The sequence below is a fragment of the Strix aluco genome, chromosome 4, assembly GCF_031877795.1.
Source record: "Strix aluco isolate bStrAlu1 chromosome 4, bStrAlu1.hap1, whole genome shotgun sequence".
In the NCBI taxonomy this organism is placed as follows: Eukaryota; Metazoa; Chordata; class Aves; order Strigiformes; family Strigidae; genus Strix; species Strix aluco.
Genome location: NC_133934.1, coordinates 89,823,311 through 89,840,322, shown reverse-complemented (window position 1 = coordinate 89,840,322; position 17,012 = coordinate 89,823,311). Strand labels below are relative to the sequence as shown.

The 17,012-nt window shown below is 41.2% G+C and overlaps 1 protein-coding gene across 1 annotated transcript; it reads right to left on the bottom strand.

Annotated features, from left to right (window-relative positions):
• Nucleotides 1-4,542: 4,542 nt before the first annotated feature.
• On the bottom strand, nt 4,543-6,865 carry LOC141922391 (carbohydrate sulfotransferase 9-like). The gene is made up of 2 exons (XM_074821531.1): nt 6,505-6,865; nt 4,543-5,393 (listed from the first exon to the last, which is right to left on the bottom strand). The coding sequence occupies exons 1-2, from the start codon at nt 6,596-6,598 to the stop codon at nt 4,543-4,545; spliced, it is 945 nt and encodes a 314-aa protein (XP_074677632.1). The 5' UTR covers nt 6,599-6,865.
• Nucleotides 6,866-17,012: the final 10,147 nt, after the last annotated feature.

Here is a 17,012-nt window from a genome sequence, read left to right as displayed (position 1 = left end):
AAAACTGAAGATCATGGAGATAAAAGCTTTTGACATATAACAGTGTGAATGCAGAAATAGAATCACCTTCTAGCTGTGAGCCGTGAGGGCTGCGGTTTGTTTGATGCACAACGACCTGTACAGGTGATGTTTCCTCTCGTTCCCCTTGGTCAGAGGACACTTCTGTGGAGCAGTGAGCACTCAAAGTTTCTTTGCTCATGCCTTTTATTCTGTTCACAGCTGTCCTGCTATGGGAAGTTCCCTGAACAAGAAACCATTAATCACAGTTTACCTTTTAAGATTCACATTCAAAACTGTGTGAAAAATTAGAACTGCTTATGGCAGAATCATCACTTCTAAGTGGAGGAGACATCTGCTTCAAGAAGTGATTGGTGGTAAGGTCTCCATTGCTGACATACACTGATCAACCATCAGATCTGTTATACTTTCACGAAGAAAGTATGATGTCAGGCTTGTGGATACCTATCTGGAAAGGAGGTGTGTGTCGTTATCCATGAGAACAGAAAAATTCTCTCTTATTTTCTCACTGCTGATAGATTTGTAGGAAAGTTGCAAGCTTGACTTTGCAATATTTTTTCTCTTCCTTTCCCCGCTTAACTCCATCTTTTCTCCAAACTGGAACACTCATTAGTATTTGTTAATTCTTTCAATTCTTTAGAAGTCCTGTGAGACAGCTTTATATTAATGTACCAAAGCAGAGCCAAATGGCTTTGTATTTGTTGTTGTCTAATAGCGTGTGGCCTGTGTTATAATTTGAAACAGCTCCAAATCTTTTTTTTGAAACAGATGTTATTGAGAAGGATGAACAAATAGACTAATGTGTTAACTCACTACAGTTTATTACGGTAATTAGAGATTAAACATAGCAATGGTCACATCACAGGCATATAACAATACATCAGAAGATGAATTATGGCACCCCCTACCCCTTCGAATCCACACTGGGGCCTAAGCCCCAAGCCCCACCACACCACCTCCACCCCTGCTCCCAACAGCAAGCACCCACTTTCCTCCCAGGAAAACATCACCCAGAGTCAGCATCCAAAGAAAAGAAGTTCCACTGGGGGTTCTCCAGACATAGGCAGGAGGGAGGCCAGCCCATCTTAGAGACTTTGTTCTGGACAGTACGCTTGTAGGGGAGACAGTACAGGAAGCCTCACTCCCAGGCCATGAAGTCATCTTATCATTTTCATCATAAAGTTTACATGTTTGCAGTTCTTGTGGGCTGACTAGGACTAAGACCAGAGCCTTCATCAACTTCTATTACATTACAATATCAAGAATGAAATAAGAGTAAGCCCTTTTATCAGTGAACTTACAATGCTGTCCAGTGGAATGAGCCATGGGGTTCTTCTGGGCCATAAACAAGGTGGTACAGTCCCCACTCTGCTCTAGGCAACGGGCAGTTGCTCACACATTAGGAAATATTATAGACCAGAGTTTTCTGCAAGCATTGCTGCTTGACAGCTACTGCCAAAAAATACAGGCAACTTAATACAAGTACTAAATACCTCGCAATTTTCTCCTGCAGACTCATTTTTTGACCTCAGCCCAAACTTCTGTGCCCATCTTCACAAGCTGTGAAAGCTTTTTATGACATATAGCGAGTCACCATTGTTTTCATTAACTCTGAAACATATTGCAGAGCTCTTACGTACTCCTGCACCACTGCACAGCAGCTCTTGGGGGGTGGTGTTAGGAAGTATTCTCAAGCTCACAGAAATGGAAATGCGGTAAATTGGCTTGAACATTAAAAGATGCCTGCAGGGGAATGTTACAAGATCCTTTTTAAGGTAACGTCCGTTTTTTCTGTTTTCCAACAGATATCAAACCATTATTCTCATTTTGTTAGTGTTGGTAATGCACAACTTATACCATTCTTGTGTGACACTGCTTCCTAAAACTGTTGTTATATGTGCACGCACGCACACACATGTCCTCTGCAGATTTCTTTGTTGAGACCCACAGCAGCTAAACAACATTATAGCAGCCAGTGGTTCCAGGCAGTGTGCTACTTACAGTTTCCTATAGGCAAATGTCAAATCTGAAAGTCCATTGTGAATAGTTACAGAGAATTTTCTGCATCAACAGATAGCCTTCTGTTACTGACTAGCGCTTGTAGTGAATGAACCAGCCATCTGTTTTCTGTCACCACTGTAGGAAGAATATGTGATCCTGTGTGAAAGAGGAAATAAGAATAGAAATCTACTCATATTTAACAGCAAGAAGCTGGAGGGGAGTATTAACACTAGAGTGTTGATAGCAAAGACACCTATCAAACTCTATCAGTATCATTTCTTCAGTTTTCCTAGGCTGGCTGATGGTGCCAGAAAATTAAAGTATCTTTGCTGAAGCTTATAGCTCTGGAGGGATGTATCATGTAGAAGCAAGTTATGAAGCAAACTTTATTGCCCTCTTTCTCTGTGTGATCTGGCAAAGAAAGTAGGAGAAGCACATAGCTGGAGATGGCTCTGATTCAGAAAAGAGAGAGAGAGAGAGAGACTGCATCCCTCTGCATAGCCTTAACTTTGATGGGAGTAATTTCCAGCTTCCTCCGCCTCAGCACAATTAAAAAGTAAAAAAATCCACATGAACTACAGGGTTGCCAGGGTGGCATGAGCAATCCAGCGGCAAGGGATAGTAGGACTGTGGGGACACCAAATATGGTGGTGGTGAGGGTAGGATCCAGAACCATGAATCACTCCACATAAAATCACAAGCTATTTAAAAAAAAAAAATGTTTTGCTGTTCCTACTTGGTCTTCTCACTTTGGATCTCTCCCTGTGCCAAAGCTGCCCTGTTTATGGAATAGTCAGCCATGCAAGAGCTGCCAGATGTACCAAAGGGGAGTCCTGGCTTTGTCTACCATCTGCTGTCAGGGAGGGATGCAGCGAGCTTCTTCCTCTGCCTCCTTCTGCCACCACGGTCTCATCAGTGTCTGCAGCTGATGTCCAATATATCACTGCATCTTCCCTCTGGGGTAGACCACCCCTGCATTCTACTCCCTGCACTGGGAGCTCTCTTCGCAACCCTCATGGCTCAAGTCCCATTTTTCCCAGTCTGCTTTTCCCTCTCCCTTGGCCATGCTGCTGGTAGCAATGGCTATACAGATTGGTGACTGCAGTATGATTAAGTTATTTTATTGCTGTCCTTTTCTATGTAATGAGAAGCTGTGAGCCAACTTTGGATCCAAGACTAGCCTGCCAGCCTCTGTACATTTGCAGATATAGCTGACAGGAACTAAGCGCATTTGTGATTTTCAAGTTAGCTGCCGAGAGACTGACATCCCCTAGAGGTGGTGCTAATACTCATGTTTGTTTCTAAAACTTGCTACAATTAGTATGGTCACAAATTAATTTTCAATGTGACTAGGCAATAGATTTAAAAAAAAATGGGGCAAGTCTCATACTTAATATGGTAGCATTTATAGACTCTCAGTGATCTAAAACCAAAGCCACCTAGGAATATTAGAAGTGGATAATGGTTTGAGTTGCTTCTCCCACATGCTTTATTGCTCCCCTCACCATAATTCTACAATTTACTTGCACTCAGTCTCCTGTGAGGTGAGCAAGCAGGTAGAACGAATGTATTATCTGAGGTTACCCAGCTCCACCTAAGTGCCATGCTCAGGTAAGTCCCAATGGCTCATGGGCTCCAGCAGGCACAAATGGGGAAAGCCCAAACATTTTCCTCCCTGTGCTGACTGGCCAGTCAGTTGGCTGGGAGGTAAGTGCTTTTGGAGAGTAGATAAGAGTCACCATTCCACTGAGATTTTAGAATCTGCACCACTCCAGTTGTACACTTTAGAAGGTACCTCTAACTACTTGTCTAAAAAAAGATACATTTTTCAGACCTCCCCTCTTAAATCAGACCATAATGCTCACAAAGGCAGTGAGAAGAGTTTGCAAAGTCACCGTGAACAGCAGATCTGCTCATCAGAAGATTTTGAAGAGATGTAAGGGAAACCCTGGCTGGATTGCTGCCAACTATACTGCTTGAGGTATGAGGCTGGTGGGCTGTGGTGAGAGCACTGCGGGAGGGATATATAATCAGGCATTAAATTCTGTGCAATGCAGCTTCAAGCATCTGAAGTTATTTGCTCCTTTCCTAGACAAAGAGTGGTTTGGCTCTAAAGCAGATTATTTATTGCTTTGTATGTCTTTTGCCAATAAAAAATTAAAATAATTTATATTAAAAAAACAGTGTTCTAAAAATATTCATTGTGAAAAACGTTCGTCATCCTTCCCCTATCTCTTACCAACAGACCAAAATCTATCATTTATGAACAGTCTTCGTGAAACAAACATATGCCATTAATGATCAATAGGAAGACAGTAATTTCATGTAGATAAAGCACTGTACAGTACCACAGATCATGGCAGGGATTTGTTATAAGAGTGCTTAGGATGATAAACAATGTCTCTAAACAGCAGTAAAATCTCTGCAGCAGTCAGCCACCAACCCACCTATCTAGCACCTGCACCTGTGAGGTCCAGTTCAGTCCATTTTGTACAAAGTAAACTGTTCTTTGATGAACCTACATTAGTCATTCAGGGAAAAATAATCCTCATATTTCATAGTATAGTTGAACAAGAAAAAATCCATTTCATACAATTTTTTGATCTTCTCAATTTGTTCTGAGTTCAGTTGTCTGAGATACTCCAAGGTGATATCACCATTAGTTCGTTTCTCTGAGCCATACCTCTTCAAGCTGGGATAGTGCAGGCTCTCTGGTGCTCCAATGACCTTCAGAACATGCTCAGAATCTAAACCAAGAGTTTCATACTTACCCAGAACATCATAGTGAATGTTGCAAGGGTCACAGAGCAGAAACATTGGCTTCCAGTGAATGTCGAGAGTACTTGGCGGTTTTGCTATAATGAAGTTGACAAACTCCTGGAAACTCACTTTTTCAGAAGAATTTTTGTTTTTCCTGAACATTGCCCTAATCTGATTAGCAACAGTGATACTGTAGAATGGCTCAGAGTGCAGAAGTTTGTCTCTGTAAGCTGAAACCAGACGTTCCAAGGGATGTCTGGTGAACATCACTTTGGTATAATTGTTCAGAAATTCCTTCTGTATGGCAGGAGGGTAAGTCACCAGTTTTTTGATCAGCGAGGTTTGGTGGATGTGGTCATGCTCAATTTCTGAAGCTTCTGCATTCAAGTCTGCTTGGAGAAGAAAAATAGTTCTCTTCCAGTTGGAGCAGCCTACCTTGGGCACCTCACAGTACATAAATTTATGTTTGTGCTCCACAAAGAGCTGGTTTGCAACATGAGAATCCAATTTGCTTCTTAATTTAAGAAGGTTGTTCTTCAGGCAGACAGAAGCCAGCGTGCTTTTGCGATCATTTTGAATTGCCAGCCAATCTTCTGTGCGATCAGGAAAAGCACCTGCAACCAAGCAAGAAATTTAAACCATTAGTGTGAAATAGACTTATATAAGTCTCTTTCTCTGTGACAATCATAGCACTCAGTCTATCTCCCTGCATACAAAAATTAATGAAGATGATAAAATCAATTTTTTGTTTACTGTCACGAGACTCTACTATGGCAAACATGCAATAAACTATCCTGCTTAGTGAGAATTTTGTTAAAATTCAAACTTTCAACGTGTTAGCAATATTACTCTAAGTAAGATTAACATTCTAACACTTTATTGTGGCTTAACCTCAGCCAGCAACTAAACACCACGCAGCTGCTTGCTCACTCCTCTCCCTTCCCTCCCGGTGGGATGGGGAGGAGAATTGAAAACAAGTATAAATATAAAAACAGTTTAAAAATTGAAATAAAATATAATAATAATGATAATGATAATGGTCATTATCACAATGATAATGATCATTATCATTATAATAGTAATGAAAGAAATAGTAATAAAAGTAATGAAAAGGAAGATAACAAAAAGAGTGAAATAAAACCCTAGAAAGACAAGTGATGCACAATGCAATTGCTCACCACCGGCTGACGAATGCCCAGCCAGTCCCCAAGCAGTGATCTGCCCTTCCTGGCCAACTCCCTCCAGTTTATATACTGGTCATGACATCATACAGTATGGAATATTCCTTTGGCCAGTTTGTGGTCAGCTGTCCTGGCTGTGTCCCCTCCCAACTTCTTGTGCCCCTCCAGCCTTCTTGCTGGCCGGGCATGAGAAGGTAAAAAATCCTTGACTTAGTATAAATATTACTTAGCAACAACTAAAAACTTCAGTGTGTTATCAACATTATTCTCATACTAAATCCAAAACACAGCACTGTACCATCTACTAGGAAGAAAATGAACTCTATCCCAGCTGACACCAGGACACACTTCTAACGTCAGCTGTTTTATGTAGTGCTCTTTCTCTCAGACATTGCCAAGATAGCTATCACAGTGATAGGGCCTTGGATATTTTCATAGTCTTGTTTATCCCTTAGGCTCCATAGTTACTTTCTAACACATTTGGGAAAGGTGTCCCTGGTTCTAGAAAACATTAAGTCCTTCTGTTGGCAAATTCTTTACTCACCTGTTAGGTTTTTTTGTCTCTTACAGAAAAACCCAAAGAGAAATATCCCAAAAATAAAATTTGGGAGAAGGAAAACTAACACCTTCTGATTCATATTATTTTCACAGGAAGGAGGATGACGTGATCTCTAAAGTGGAAATCTGCCTTTCTGTCAACAAAGAAAGATAATCCAAGTCAGATTTTGTATGACATATAACAAAGATAACATGGTATTCTCTTACAGAATTTATGATAGCAGAAGGACCTTTCAAGCCCTATAAAAACAGGCTTTGCTAACAAATAAAATTTCTCCTATGACAAAGATTCGCCACAATTATACTGTTAAACCAAACAGAAAAAAAAAAAAGACCATTTCAAAGTATTACAAAATTCCCCCCACCTTGTCATAACAATGAGCTGTGTATGAGCAAATATGCCTCCCTTCTCATTTAAAGCTGGTGTTCCTGCCAAGAAAACTGTCTATTCCTTCCCATTGTGTAACGATAACCTTATTTAGGATTACAGAGATGTATTTTTTTTAAATAAGTTTACTTGTTGCAGTCTGGGAGTACAAAGTTTTCTGTAACCTGCAACAGGCCTATCCACAAACCTATGATGCATTCAGGATGAGATTCTTCTCATCTCTTGCACTGAAGCTTTCAACTTTGTACAAATAAATTTATATTCACTGCAGGAGAAACTCTTCCACATTCCAGCAGAGAATCCTAACTACTAACAATAGATGACTTTTCCCATTCTCTCCCAAAGTCACAGCACTGCATATATGTTTGCTGCCGCTGGTGCTGCAGCATAAGAGCCCCAAAATGGTTCACTATGGTAGGAAGCATATAGAAGCAGCAGGGGAAACAACAGAAAAGGAGATGTTCCTTGTTCACAGCTAAAGGGAGAGAAGGCCAATGCAGTCTAACACTCAACATATTCCCTTCCCTGTACTCACTCGTTCTGTCCCCTTGCATTTTGTGGAGAGCTCTCTAAGTCCTCTGTAGTCTTACTGTGTTGCCCCCATTAGAAAGCTCTTCATCACCATACTTTTCACTACTTCTTATTTGAAGCAGCAAAATTAAGTGTAAAACCATAACTACTGGCAAACATGACCTTCTACCTCTGTCCCATAAAGTCTGCACCATCAAAAAAGTCAAGCAATACTGTATTCTTTTTCTGCTTTGCAATTTTTCACCCTGAACCTGCTGGGAATAAAAACATCATTGCATGGATTTCTTGAGGATGTAACTTCAACATTTTTTTGTTTTGTTTTTACAAAGATACAACAGGACCACTCTGGAAGTTATTTGTGGTGTCACCCTCTCCAATGTGGATGTACATAAACCCCAGCTGCCATAATGGAAACTGGTTTCTTGTGTATTCTGAGACAGCAATAGAGGCAGCACTAGTTAAACTGCTGAAAATGTACTTTCACACAAGGTTTCTTCCTTTCAGGGCTGACAGGTGATTATTATCTCATTCATCTTTACCTGAATATCTTCAAACTCATACAGCCAACAGCATTACTAATTATTAAATCCCTCTTAGTGTAGGCATGATCTGAAAAATGGAGAGGGATGACTGTTCACTATCTCTGACCTGTAAACATCATTATGAACAAATCTGCAGTCACAGGTGTTAACAATTCACTGGCATTTACATTAAATTGTTAAAATAGTCATTCAAATGAATGTAGTATTTTTACACACAGAGGCAGTTAGCTAATATTTTTGCATTTTCTTCGCTGCATAAGACCATTGTAAAGGCTACAAGAAAAAAATATGGATCGATCTTTGGCCTTTAACCTTTTCTTCACTGCACGTCAATTCTCCCTTTGCTGTGCAATCTATTGACTTCTAATGCATCAAGGGCTGTTTTCAAGGCCAGCTAAAATCAGTCAGATTGTTCATTGATCTCATGAGGTCCAAGACTGAGTGATCCCTTTTTATTCTTTTTCAGAATTGGATTGAAGACACAATTTCACACTGTGTAGCAATTAAAATAAATATGACACTAAATAATTCTGTACAGGGACTCCTTGTTAGAGTGTGCTTAGGAGAAAGAGGTTGGGCTTCATTTACCTTAAATGCTGTCACCTCAGGGTAGTTATTGTTATCATACCCATCTCAGGAATCAGAAAACGTACTAGATTCATTTACTCTATTTAGATACTTGTATCATATATATTTGTTAATTAAATTACTGGTACAGAATATAAGGTCTGCCATAAGACACACTTCATGTTGAAACACGTCAGTGAGTCACCGGAGGGAAACTTGCCTCCTTGAGGGAAAGAAGCTGTTTATGAGCTAGTCAAACACAGGAGACAACTCCTATTCTAAGACACGTGCATGTTTGTGGAAGCAAAAGAATCCTTATTTCAAATCAGGAGAACAGTCAGACCATAAGGAGGGATAGAACGAGCTCCAAGGTGACAGGTGAGATCTGTCTGAGCCCCTTAGAAAACTTCAAAGTGCGTATTGTATGTAAGAGCTAAAAAAGTGCATCAACAAGTGAGTTCCACATGACGATTCAGAAAAGCTACCTGAAGGTGAAGTCTGACGGCTTCTTCTGAAGATGTTTTCTGATGGGAGACCCCAATATGGAGTTCTGTGTAGTGCAACGTCTCCAGCGATGAAAATCACCTAAGAGCAGCCTGAGGAATAAGAGGAAAGAGCATTCTTAGAGCCATTTTATCAGAAAAGGGACAAATCACCTGGAAATGAAAAAGTGGGGGGAAAAAAAACAAACAGAAACCACTTTTGTGATATATTCAGTGTCAGTAGATCAGATCAGATGAACTTCCTCTTCTATTTCTTCACTTAAGTCTTTTTCACATATTTTCAATTGTGTTGTCTATTTTAGACGTAATGAATTAATACTTCTCTTTGCATTTTACCTCATCCTACCTTGAATTAAGTGTGATTTAAGGTGACTGGGTAACTACAAGGCATTCCTGAGCCAAGGTGTGGTGAGTCTATTAACACAACTCCGTAATAAATAGTCTAGTTCTGCTGTAACCAAAGAGCAGCAGAATGAGCTCCCACAGGCAAGGTGGCAAGACAGTACCATAGGACTCAAAAGAAGAAAAAAAGGCAGAAATGTCTTCTAGTGAAAACAGATCTAAATGTCTCTTTGGAACTAACATAGTGCCAAAGAGAAGAGAAAATACTAAAAACTAAATACAGGGAATTAATCTGCTTTGTTCTTATTACACATAGTTGTGGGGGTTTTGTGGATTTTTTTGGTCTTTTGGGGTTTTTTATTTTTCTTTTTAATGAAGCATAGAATCTCCTAGATAACAGCCTTACACTGCACTGTTGGTTTCTGCTTGTTCTTCAGATCACACCATTATAGATCAACCATACATAGCTATGGCTTAATATTTTCAACTCTGCATGTGTTACTGGATTCTGCAGATTTCATCAGAAATCACTTTTTGACTCTTCCTTGGACATTACTAAACAGTAAACCAGGCAGCAAGAGGAATGATCTTCACAGAACTCTTTCTTGCAGAACCCTTTCAGAAGGATTTCTATCAGGTGATGATATTTTCTGAGGCCTGTCAGTTAGCTAGTGTTTAATTCCTTCCATGTGTGTCCAGCTGATTTGATGGCTTTCTACCTTCTTAACCAAAACATGCTGCAATATCAAGTTGAATGCTTTATACAATTCTAAATCCACTATATCAATGTTATTACCTTAATCAACCAAATCCAAACTAAAATAACAGTTTGGTGAGATCCATTTCCAAAGTTTCTATGTGAGAGCAACCAGAGCAATTCCTCAAGCCAAGAGTGGTAGCAAATGGGGAACAGATTATTGGAGAAAACAATGCCAATCATCTCATGTGCATGCAAGATGGCAAAAAGACCTGAATGCCTCATAAAATGAAAAATATGTATTGAATTCCAACCTTCTTTGCACTACTGATAATTTTACCATCTCCCCCTACTAATCTGTGGTGAAGATTCTTTTCTTCCCAGCACACACGGTCCTCATAACAAAACCAAAAATAGTTGTATCACATTCATATCTTTGTTCTCAAGTTTGCTGACCATAAAATGTTCTTTCCATCCTTCTGTTTCTTTCAAGAAATTTATGACAATTTTCTGCTTTTTAATTACTTTCATCATACCCCTTTTCTATAGGCTACACTGTGTATGGAGGAGTGGCTGGCAACCTACTTGCACATCCCCTGTGTGTCAGGCTAGATCATTTGGCCCGGAAGAGCTCTTTGTCTCAAAGATGAGATTGTACTTTTCCAGGGTTCGCACAAAGTTGTCATATGCCTGAGTGGCTGGATAATTTTTTCTGTTAAATTGATTTCTCTTAGTTCATTTGTCTCGTACTTTCTGACCGTTTTGTGATACTAGACCTTCTGCAACCATCCCATACATCTGTTACAGTCTGGACTTCAACTGTTTGTACCATATGTAGCTACACCACAAACACTCACATTTATCCAACCACCAACTTTGGTTTTGGAATGAGTTCCTTTTCCCCTGACCAAAACAAGGTCTGATATAGAATCTCTAGTACTCTTTCAATTAGGAAATATTTAGACAGTCTAAAGAGGTTTTAATGATAAAGTCATGGGAGTACATGACCTAGTACATCACAGATTGAAGGTCTCCCTCCTGCCATGCAGGTTTATTCCTAGCACAGGCACCGAAGGAGTAGATTGTGTTGCCTTGAACAGGTATCTGGTACATCGTTCTGCCCTTGAACTGCTAAAACAATGATTCATAATTTATCGTTCCCTAATCCTTCTCCTGGAACTGCTGAGCCATTGCAATTGAAAAATCTGCAGTTTTTAAAGAAGTATTTAAAAAATCAGTCTGAAAAAAACAGTATTTTGATACTTTTATAAACAAAGAGAAGTCCGATAACTGGAAATGTTGAATAATGTTAAGTCTTTATCTATGGCACCTATTACCCAAGTACAGAAATACGTGTACACACACTCATGTGTGTGTGTATATGTATATCTATTTCTGAACTATACACATGTGTACACATATATATACACACACATATGTGTAGTTCAGAAACACATTAATATCAGTTATACTGGCATATTATTTGCTCCAAGTAAACTAAGTAGGTTGATAAGGATTTAAAGTCTCCTGGTGATAAACTTACAAAGGTGTGTCTCAAGCTAATTTTTCGCAAAGACAGACCTAGGTCACAGCTGAGCATATGGAGTGATCCTCTGTGCCCTACTTGATGATAAGTGGGATTTACCGGATTAAAAAAATGAAATGACAACAATACTTATTTGTGTTCCTGATACATTTAAAGCCAGAAGTAAAAAAAGGTACCAGTAGGGCAGCTCAGAGGAAGGTAGGGAAAATCTCTGGAAACAGATAACATTCTCAGTCACCGAGCCCCATTCTGTACTTAAGCCCTGTTAATCCCTTCAAAAGATGACTGCAAATACATACATACTGATATGTACATGGGTACATAGAAGGTGAGGAGGGGATGACGTGTAGAAACACCCCAAGAACAGCAAGAATAAAAAACGAACAGGACAAACAAGCTTTGCTGGACTCAATTCTGAGTGTGCTGTTCTAACAGGGTGAATTGTGCCTTTAGAAGCAAGACCCTTGCTCACCCAAGTCTGCAGCCCCCTTGTTCCTGTACAACTAGCTATGGATGGACAGGAGGGAGGGAGACCACAGAAACTGGAGTCTCAGCAGGCAGGCCAGCCTGCTCCATGAAGTGGAAAATCATTAGTGGATTAGGAACCTCCAGCAGGCTGCAGACAGTCAAGGGCTAGAAGAACCATCTGATCTGGGTCATTTTGCCAACAGGAGCTAGGGTGTGACATCATCTCACTTCCAGCAGCAAGGGCTGAAAGGTGTTGTGTGAGAACAGGTACAAGCTCAGTAGGGAGACAACATATGAGCTAGAATGGGGGCTACTGAGGAAGAGGCTGATGGGGTTGTCCTACAGAATAGCACACTTTGCAGCAATGAGGTAGGTACGAAGTCACAATTTCCAACATAGGCACAAGCAAAAACTCTTGTTCCCTGCAGTAGCCATCTCAGCCCTCCACTAGTGCATCAGATTTCTTTCTGGTCTCAGCAACTGCACTGCTGTCTTCCTCATTGCCATCATTAAACTGCTTGTTATTCTCATTACACCACCTTCTCATGCCTGTCTTTTAGCTTCTCCTCTATTCCATCCCTGTCTGCCTTCCAAGGTTTTTCTGTACCTGTCGTTTCTCATGCACTATTAAAAGCTCAACTTTACTTTCTGATCAGTCTTATTGCTAGCCCCTGCTACCATTAGCCCCTGATAACAAACAAATAGCTTCTGTTTTCTCCTCTGCTGCCCTTCTTTTTGGAAAAAGTTTCTGAAGCAGCTGCAGAGCTATTACATTTTTCACCTAAAATCTCTCCTTAAAATCTTCCTTTTCAGGGATGCCAACACCAGTTAGGCTGCCAGTGTGCTAAAACTGATATCAACCAGCCGGCAAAAGAGCAAGCGAAAGGAAGAGCCAATTTGGGGATGAAAAGAACCAAAGTGAGGAGAGAAAAAGAGTACATGGGAAAAGGCAGCACAGTTTGACAGAAAAATTCACAGAGAGGCAGGGAGCAGCAACCTGAGAAGTAGTGGAGCTGGGGCCATGGGAAATAGAAAGGCTGTGTAGCCTGCTCAAAAGATGCTGTGGGAAAGAAAGGTTGAGAATGGGAGTGAAAAAGGCACAAAGTATAATTTGGTAAAGATGAAGAAGAACAAATTCAAGGAAATGAGTATAGAAAGGAACATGCAAAACTATCCAATAAATCACGACAAACATTTAAAGAAGAATAAGATTAAATGCACTACAGTCACTCACACACTGGAATCCAACCCTTACTATGTGATCAAACTTGTCTCTGTTTTCCTTCCTGGAGTTGTAGCCAGAAAGGCCATGGGCTTTTGATTTTGCAAGTATGGCCACTTCCCACTGATACTGTCAGGGAGCAGTGAGGGACAGCTCTTCCTTTGGGGATGGGGAGCTGGGTGCCAAGTGCAATAACCACATGGCCAGTGTGGCAGGGGCCTCACCAGCCTGGATCCATCACCACCCCTGGAGAGTGAAGACCTGGAGATGGTGGCCAGGTCCAACCAAGAGACCAGATCATCAGGCAAAGCCATGGTCACGTCAGCTCGTGAGCAGACCCAGCTCAGGTGGGCCATGGGAAGCTGGCATCCAGCCCTGCTGCGGCATTGCTGGGGCAGGGACCGATGGCCCTGGGGGGGCTGACATGAGGTCCTGGGCAGGGACAATTAGTGCTTTTGGGGCCTGAGAGATAATACGAGAACAAAACACCCCCTCTGCTTGGTTACCTGCTAACAGGCTGTGGGGCCTTCTTATCTAAATGCTTAATTCAAAATCCCACGCACTTATCAACCATTTAAACCACTGCAAAACCAATCACAGTAGAGCAACCTTCACCACTTTCTTTTAGGGAATCTAGATGAGCCTAAGAAAGTTGGAAAGGAGAAAGAAAGGGAGAAAGGGCAGTATGGAAAAAGAGCTTAGAACACGATGCATGCCTATCATGGTGGCAACAAATGACCTCCTTCCAGGTTTATTTCATGGGAGGTGGGGCCTTGCAAAATCCCTCTGCTTTTTTCGTCATATTGATAACTAGGTCTCTGGCTTTTCACGTGTCTTAGACTTCCCTCCCATATTTCTCTTCTCAGTTACTGTTGGTAATAGCACTGTTGTCCTTGCCATTCAGGTCTACCCACCTTGTCTCAACCCTAGATCCTCTCTGTCCCCTCTTGCTTTTCACCTCCCTGTGTAAACGTGATTCATTCATTCCTGTCATTGCACACCAAATAGCATAGCCAGAACAGAACTGCTTAGCACACAGCTCCCAGGCAACCTCCTGGCTGCTGTTCACCTCATTATATCCTTCTTGTATTCCCTCCACTAGTACCCCTCTGCCATAACTGATGACAGTCATGATTTCTCTTTTTACACTCCAGTGCATACAAAATGTCTCTGCTTAGATTATTTTCTTTTTTTGCTCCCATCTTCTCCAGCTTCTTCTATCATTCTAGTCCACTTTTTGACCCTTGTTTTCAGGATCCATCACCAGTTTGTCCAAAACCATACCTCTACTCTCATTCCCCCCAACTCTTTTCTTTTTTATACTCCTCCAAAGTCTCCTATACAGAAATCATGCTCGTTTACAGAAGTAACCTCTTTGCCTGAAACATCCTGACCCTTACAAACTGTGCATATGCATTCTCCTCTCTTCCTACATGAATCTCGGCCTATTTTTCCTTTCCTTTCTGGTCTCCTCTGGATTGCAGGACAAGCTGTTCAGCAGAAATATTATGTTTTTATGAAACATATTTTACATCATACTATGGGACATACAGTATCAGATATTAAGACATCAGGAAATAGGATTAAAGTGGTGCATGAGCTAAATCATAGAGAGCATAAGATGAAGTATCTGCTGGCTTTTGGTAACACAGTCTTGAAACTAAAGAACTGACATGTCAGAGTATTTAACGTTACAGTGCACTCTAAGTTCAAAACAGTCTTGCTGATTCAGTTACAGATATGAATGCTCAAAAGATCTGCAGATCTGGCTTCCAGAGCCTGCTCAAGTACCCAGAAAATGGAGAATGGACAGTCCATGAGAGTCTCTGAAAAGGTGGGTGCCCCACACCATGGGGGATTATTGTGACAGACAAAGAACCCAAATCCTCATCTTAAAACCTCTTCACTGCACGCTCTCCCTCATTTGCTGTAGACAGTGGGGATCCTACTGCACAGCCCTAGAGTGTCCCAAGAGCACATGAATTGAGTGTGTCAAGTTGTGTGGCATATTTTGTTTCTTTAAAAACCAATGTTGAAAATGTATTCATGTGGCATCATAACAACATGCACAAAAATCACTGTCAGTGGTGAATCATTTAGCTCCCTTGACTGATCTTATCACAGTCACTCTAATGGAATAACCAATAGTGGCAGTGGGTTCCTATCTTCTGAACAAACCCAGCATCAACAATGACAAGACCCAAGCTCACCAGACTTACCTTCTGACAGCAACAAAATGGTGAGACTCAGGCATGTGGGATGCCATTCCTGGCACTGGAGGAGAATGGTCCCTAGCACAGCTTCTTCCTGCTTCCCCAGCTCCCACCATCAGCATGGTCTGCCGAGATCTTCCATTCCCACTACCCCCAATTCCATCTCCTTGCACCCCACTGCCCAGCAGCTCTCCAACACTGAGTTCCCCTCCTCCTGAACATATATTTGCATGGGCACCAGTGCTTTTCCCTCAGCCCCTGCCCCAGCTGTGACCCCTTCTTCCCCAGTCCCTGCTTCCACTCCTCAGGCAAAATTTTAACCCAGTCTCCAGCAAATCCTCACCTCCAAAAGTCATTCTCATATCGTTCCCAGTCCACTTGCCCAGCAAATCCTGTTTTCCAGCTTCCCAAATGCCCATCAGCTCTCACCCTGATTCTGCTGTTCAGTCTTCCCCATGCACAAGCCAGCTCTTTGCTGGCTCCCACTGCCAGACTCCTCCCTTAATCTCCTCAGTCAACCTCACAGCCCTCTGCACCAACCACACTTCCGAGCCCAGCTCATCAGATCTGTCTCTCCTTCTTCTTCCAAACCTCCCACGCAGCCCCACTGCTTCTCACTCTCAGCTCTGCACTCATCTAGTCCCAAACTCTGCACTTCAGCTCCCCTAGCTATTTTAGTATCTCCCAAACTATACTGACACATTTTCCTTTCCCTCCTACAGCACTTTTCACACTACTTATCAAGACACAGTTTCTTCCTGCTCATTTCATTCTTTGAATCTATTTTGCCAGTGATCCCCAATGCTTTCCCCCCAAAAATCTTGCTTGTGCTTGCCTTATTATTTAAACCGGGTGGTTTGCTCCCCTGTGCCACCTCAGTCCAGAGAGGTTTCACTGTGAATATACAAGAGGAATCCCCTTAACCTCATTTTTAAATGCTTTTTCCAAAGCCTGCAGAGTGCCTGAACTTCTTAGAAGAAAGGTCACCAGAACCATTTAAGATGAGAAAAAAGAGCAGTTTCCAAAACACCCTGTATAAAAATTTGTAAACTATTTTTTCTCAAAGGCTTTTAAAAATTATCCTGAGGTAGATAACTAGGAAATTACCTATGCAGTTGCCAACTGTATTGAAAGAGGAGTGTCAAGAGGCATACTACCCTTAGCAAAGCCAGAAAGCCTCTGTCTCTTCATTTCATGCACCAGAATCCTCGTAACATCAACTTTTAGCTGTACGTTAAAATCCCCTGTTCTTAACTGAGGAGAGTTATAGCAATGAAAAAATTCCTCTGTAGATTCACTTCTTCATGGTGTGATTTGTAAAGCTAAATAATGTCTCAGTTTATTTATCGAGAGATTCAATGGAAATTTCTAAATATATAAATGAAAAAAACCCCAAGAGCTCTGTGACAAAGAAATCTCTCTTTGTGGAGATTTGACTACACTATGAAAATCACAGAAACATTAAAAGCTACTAA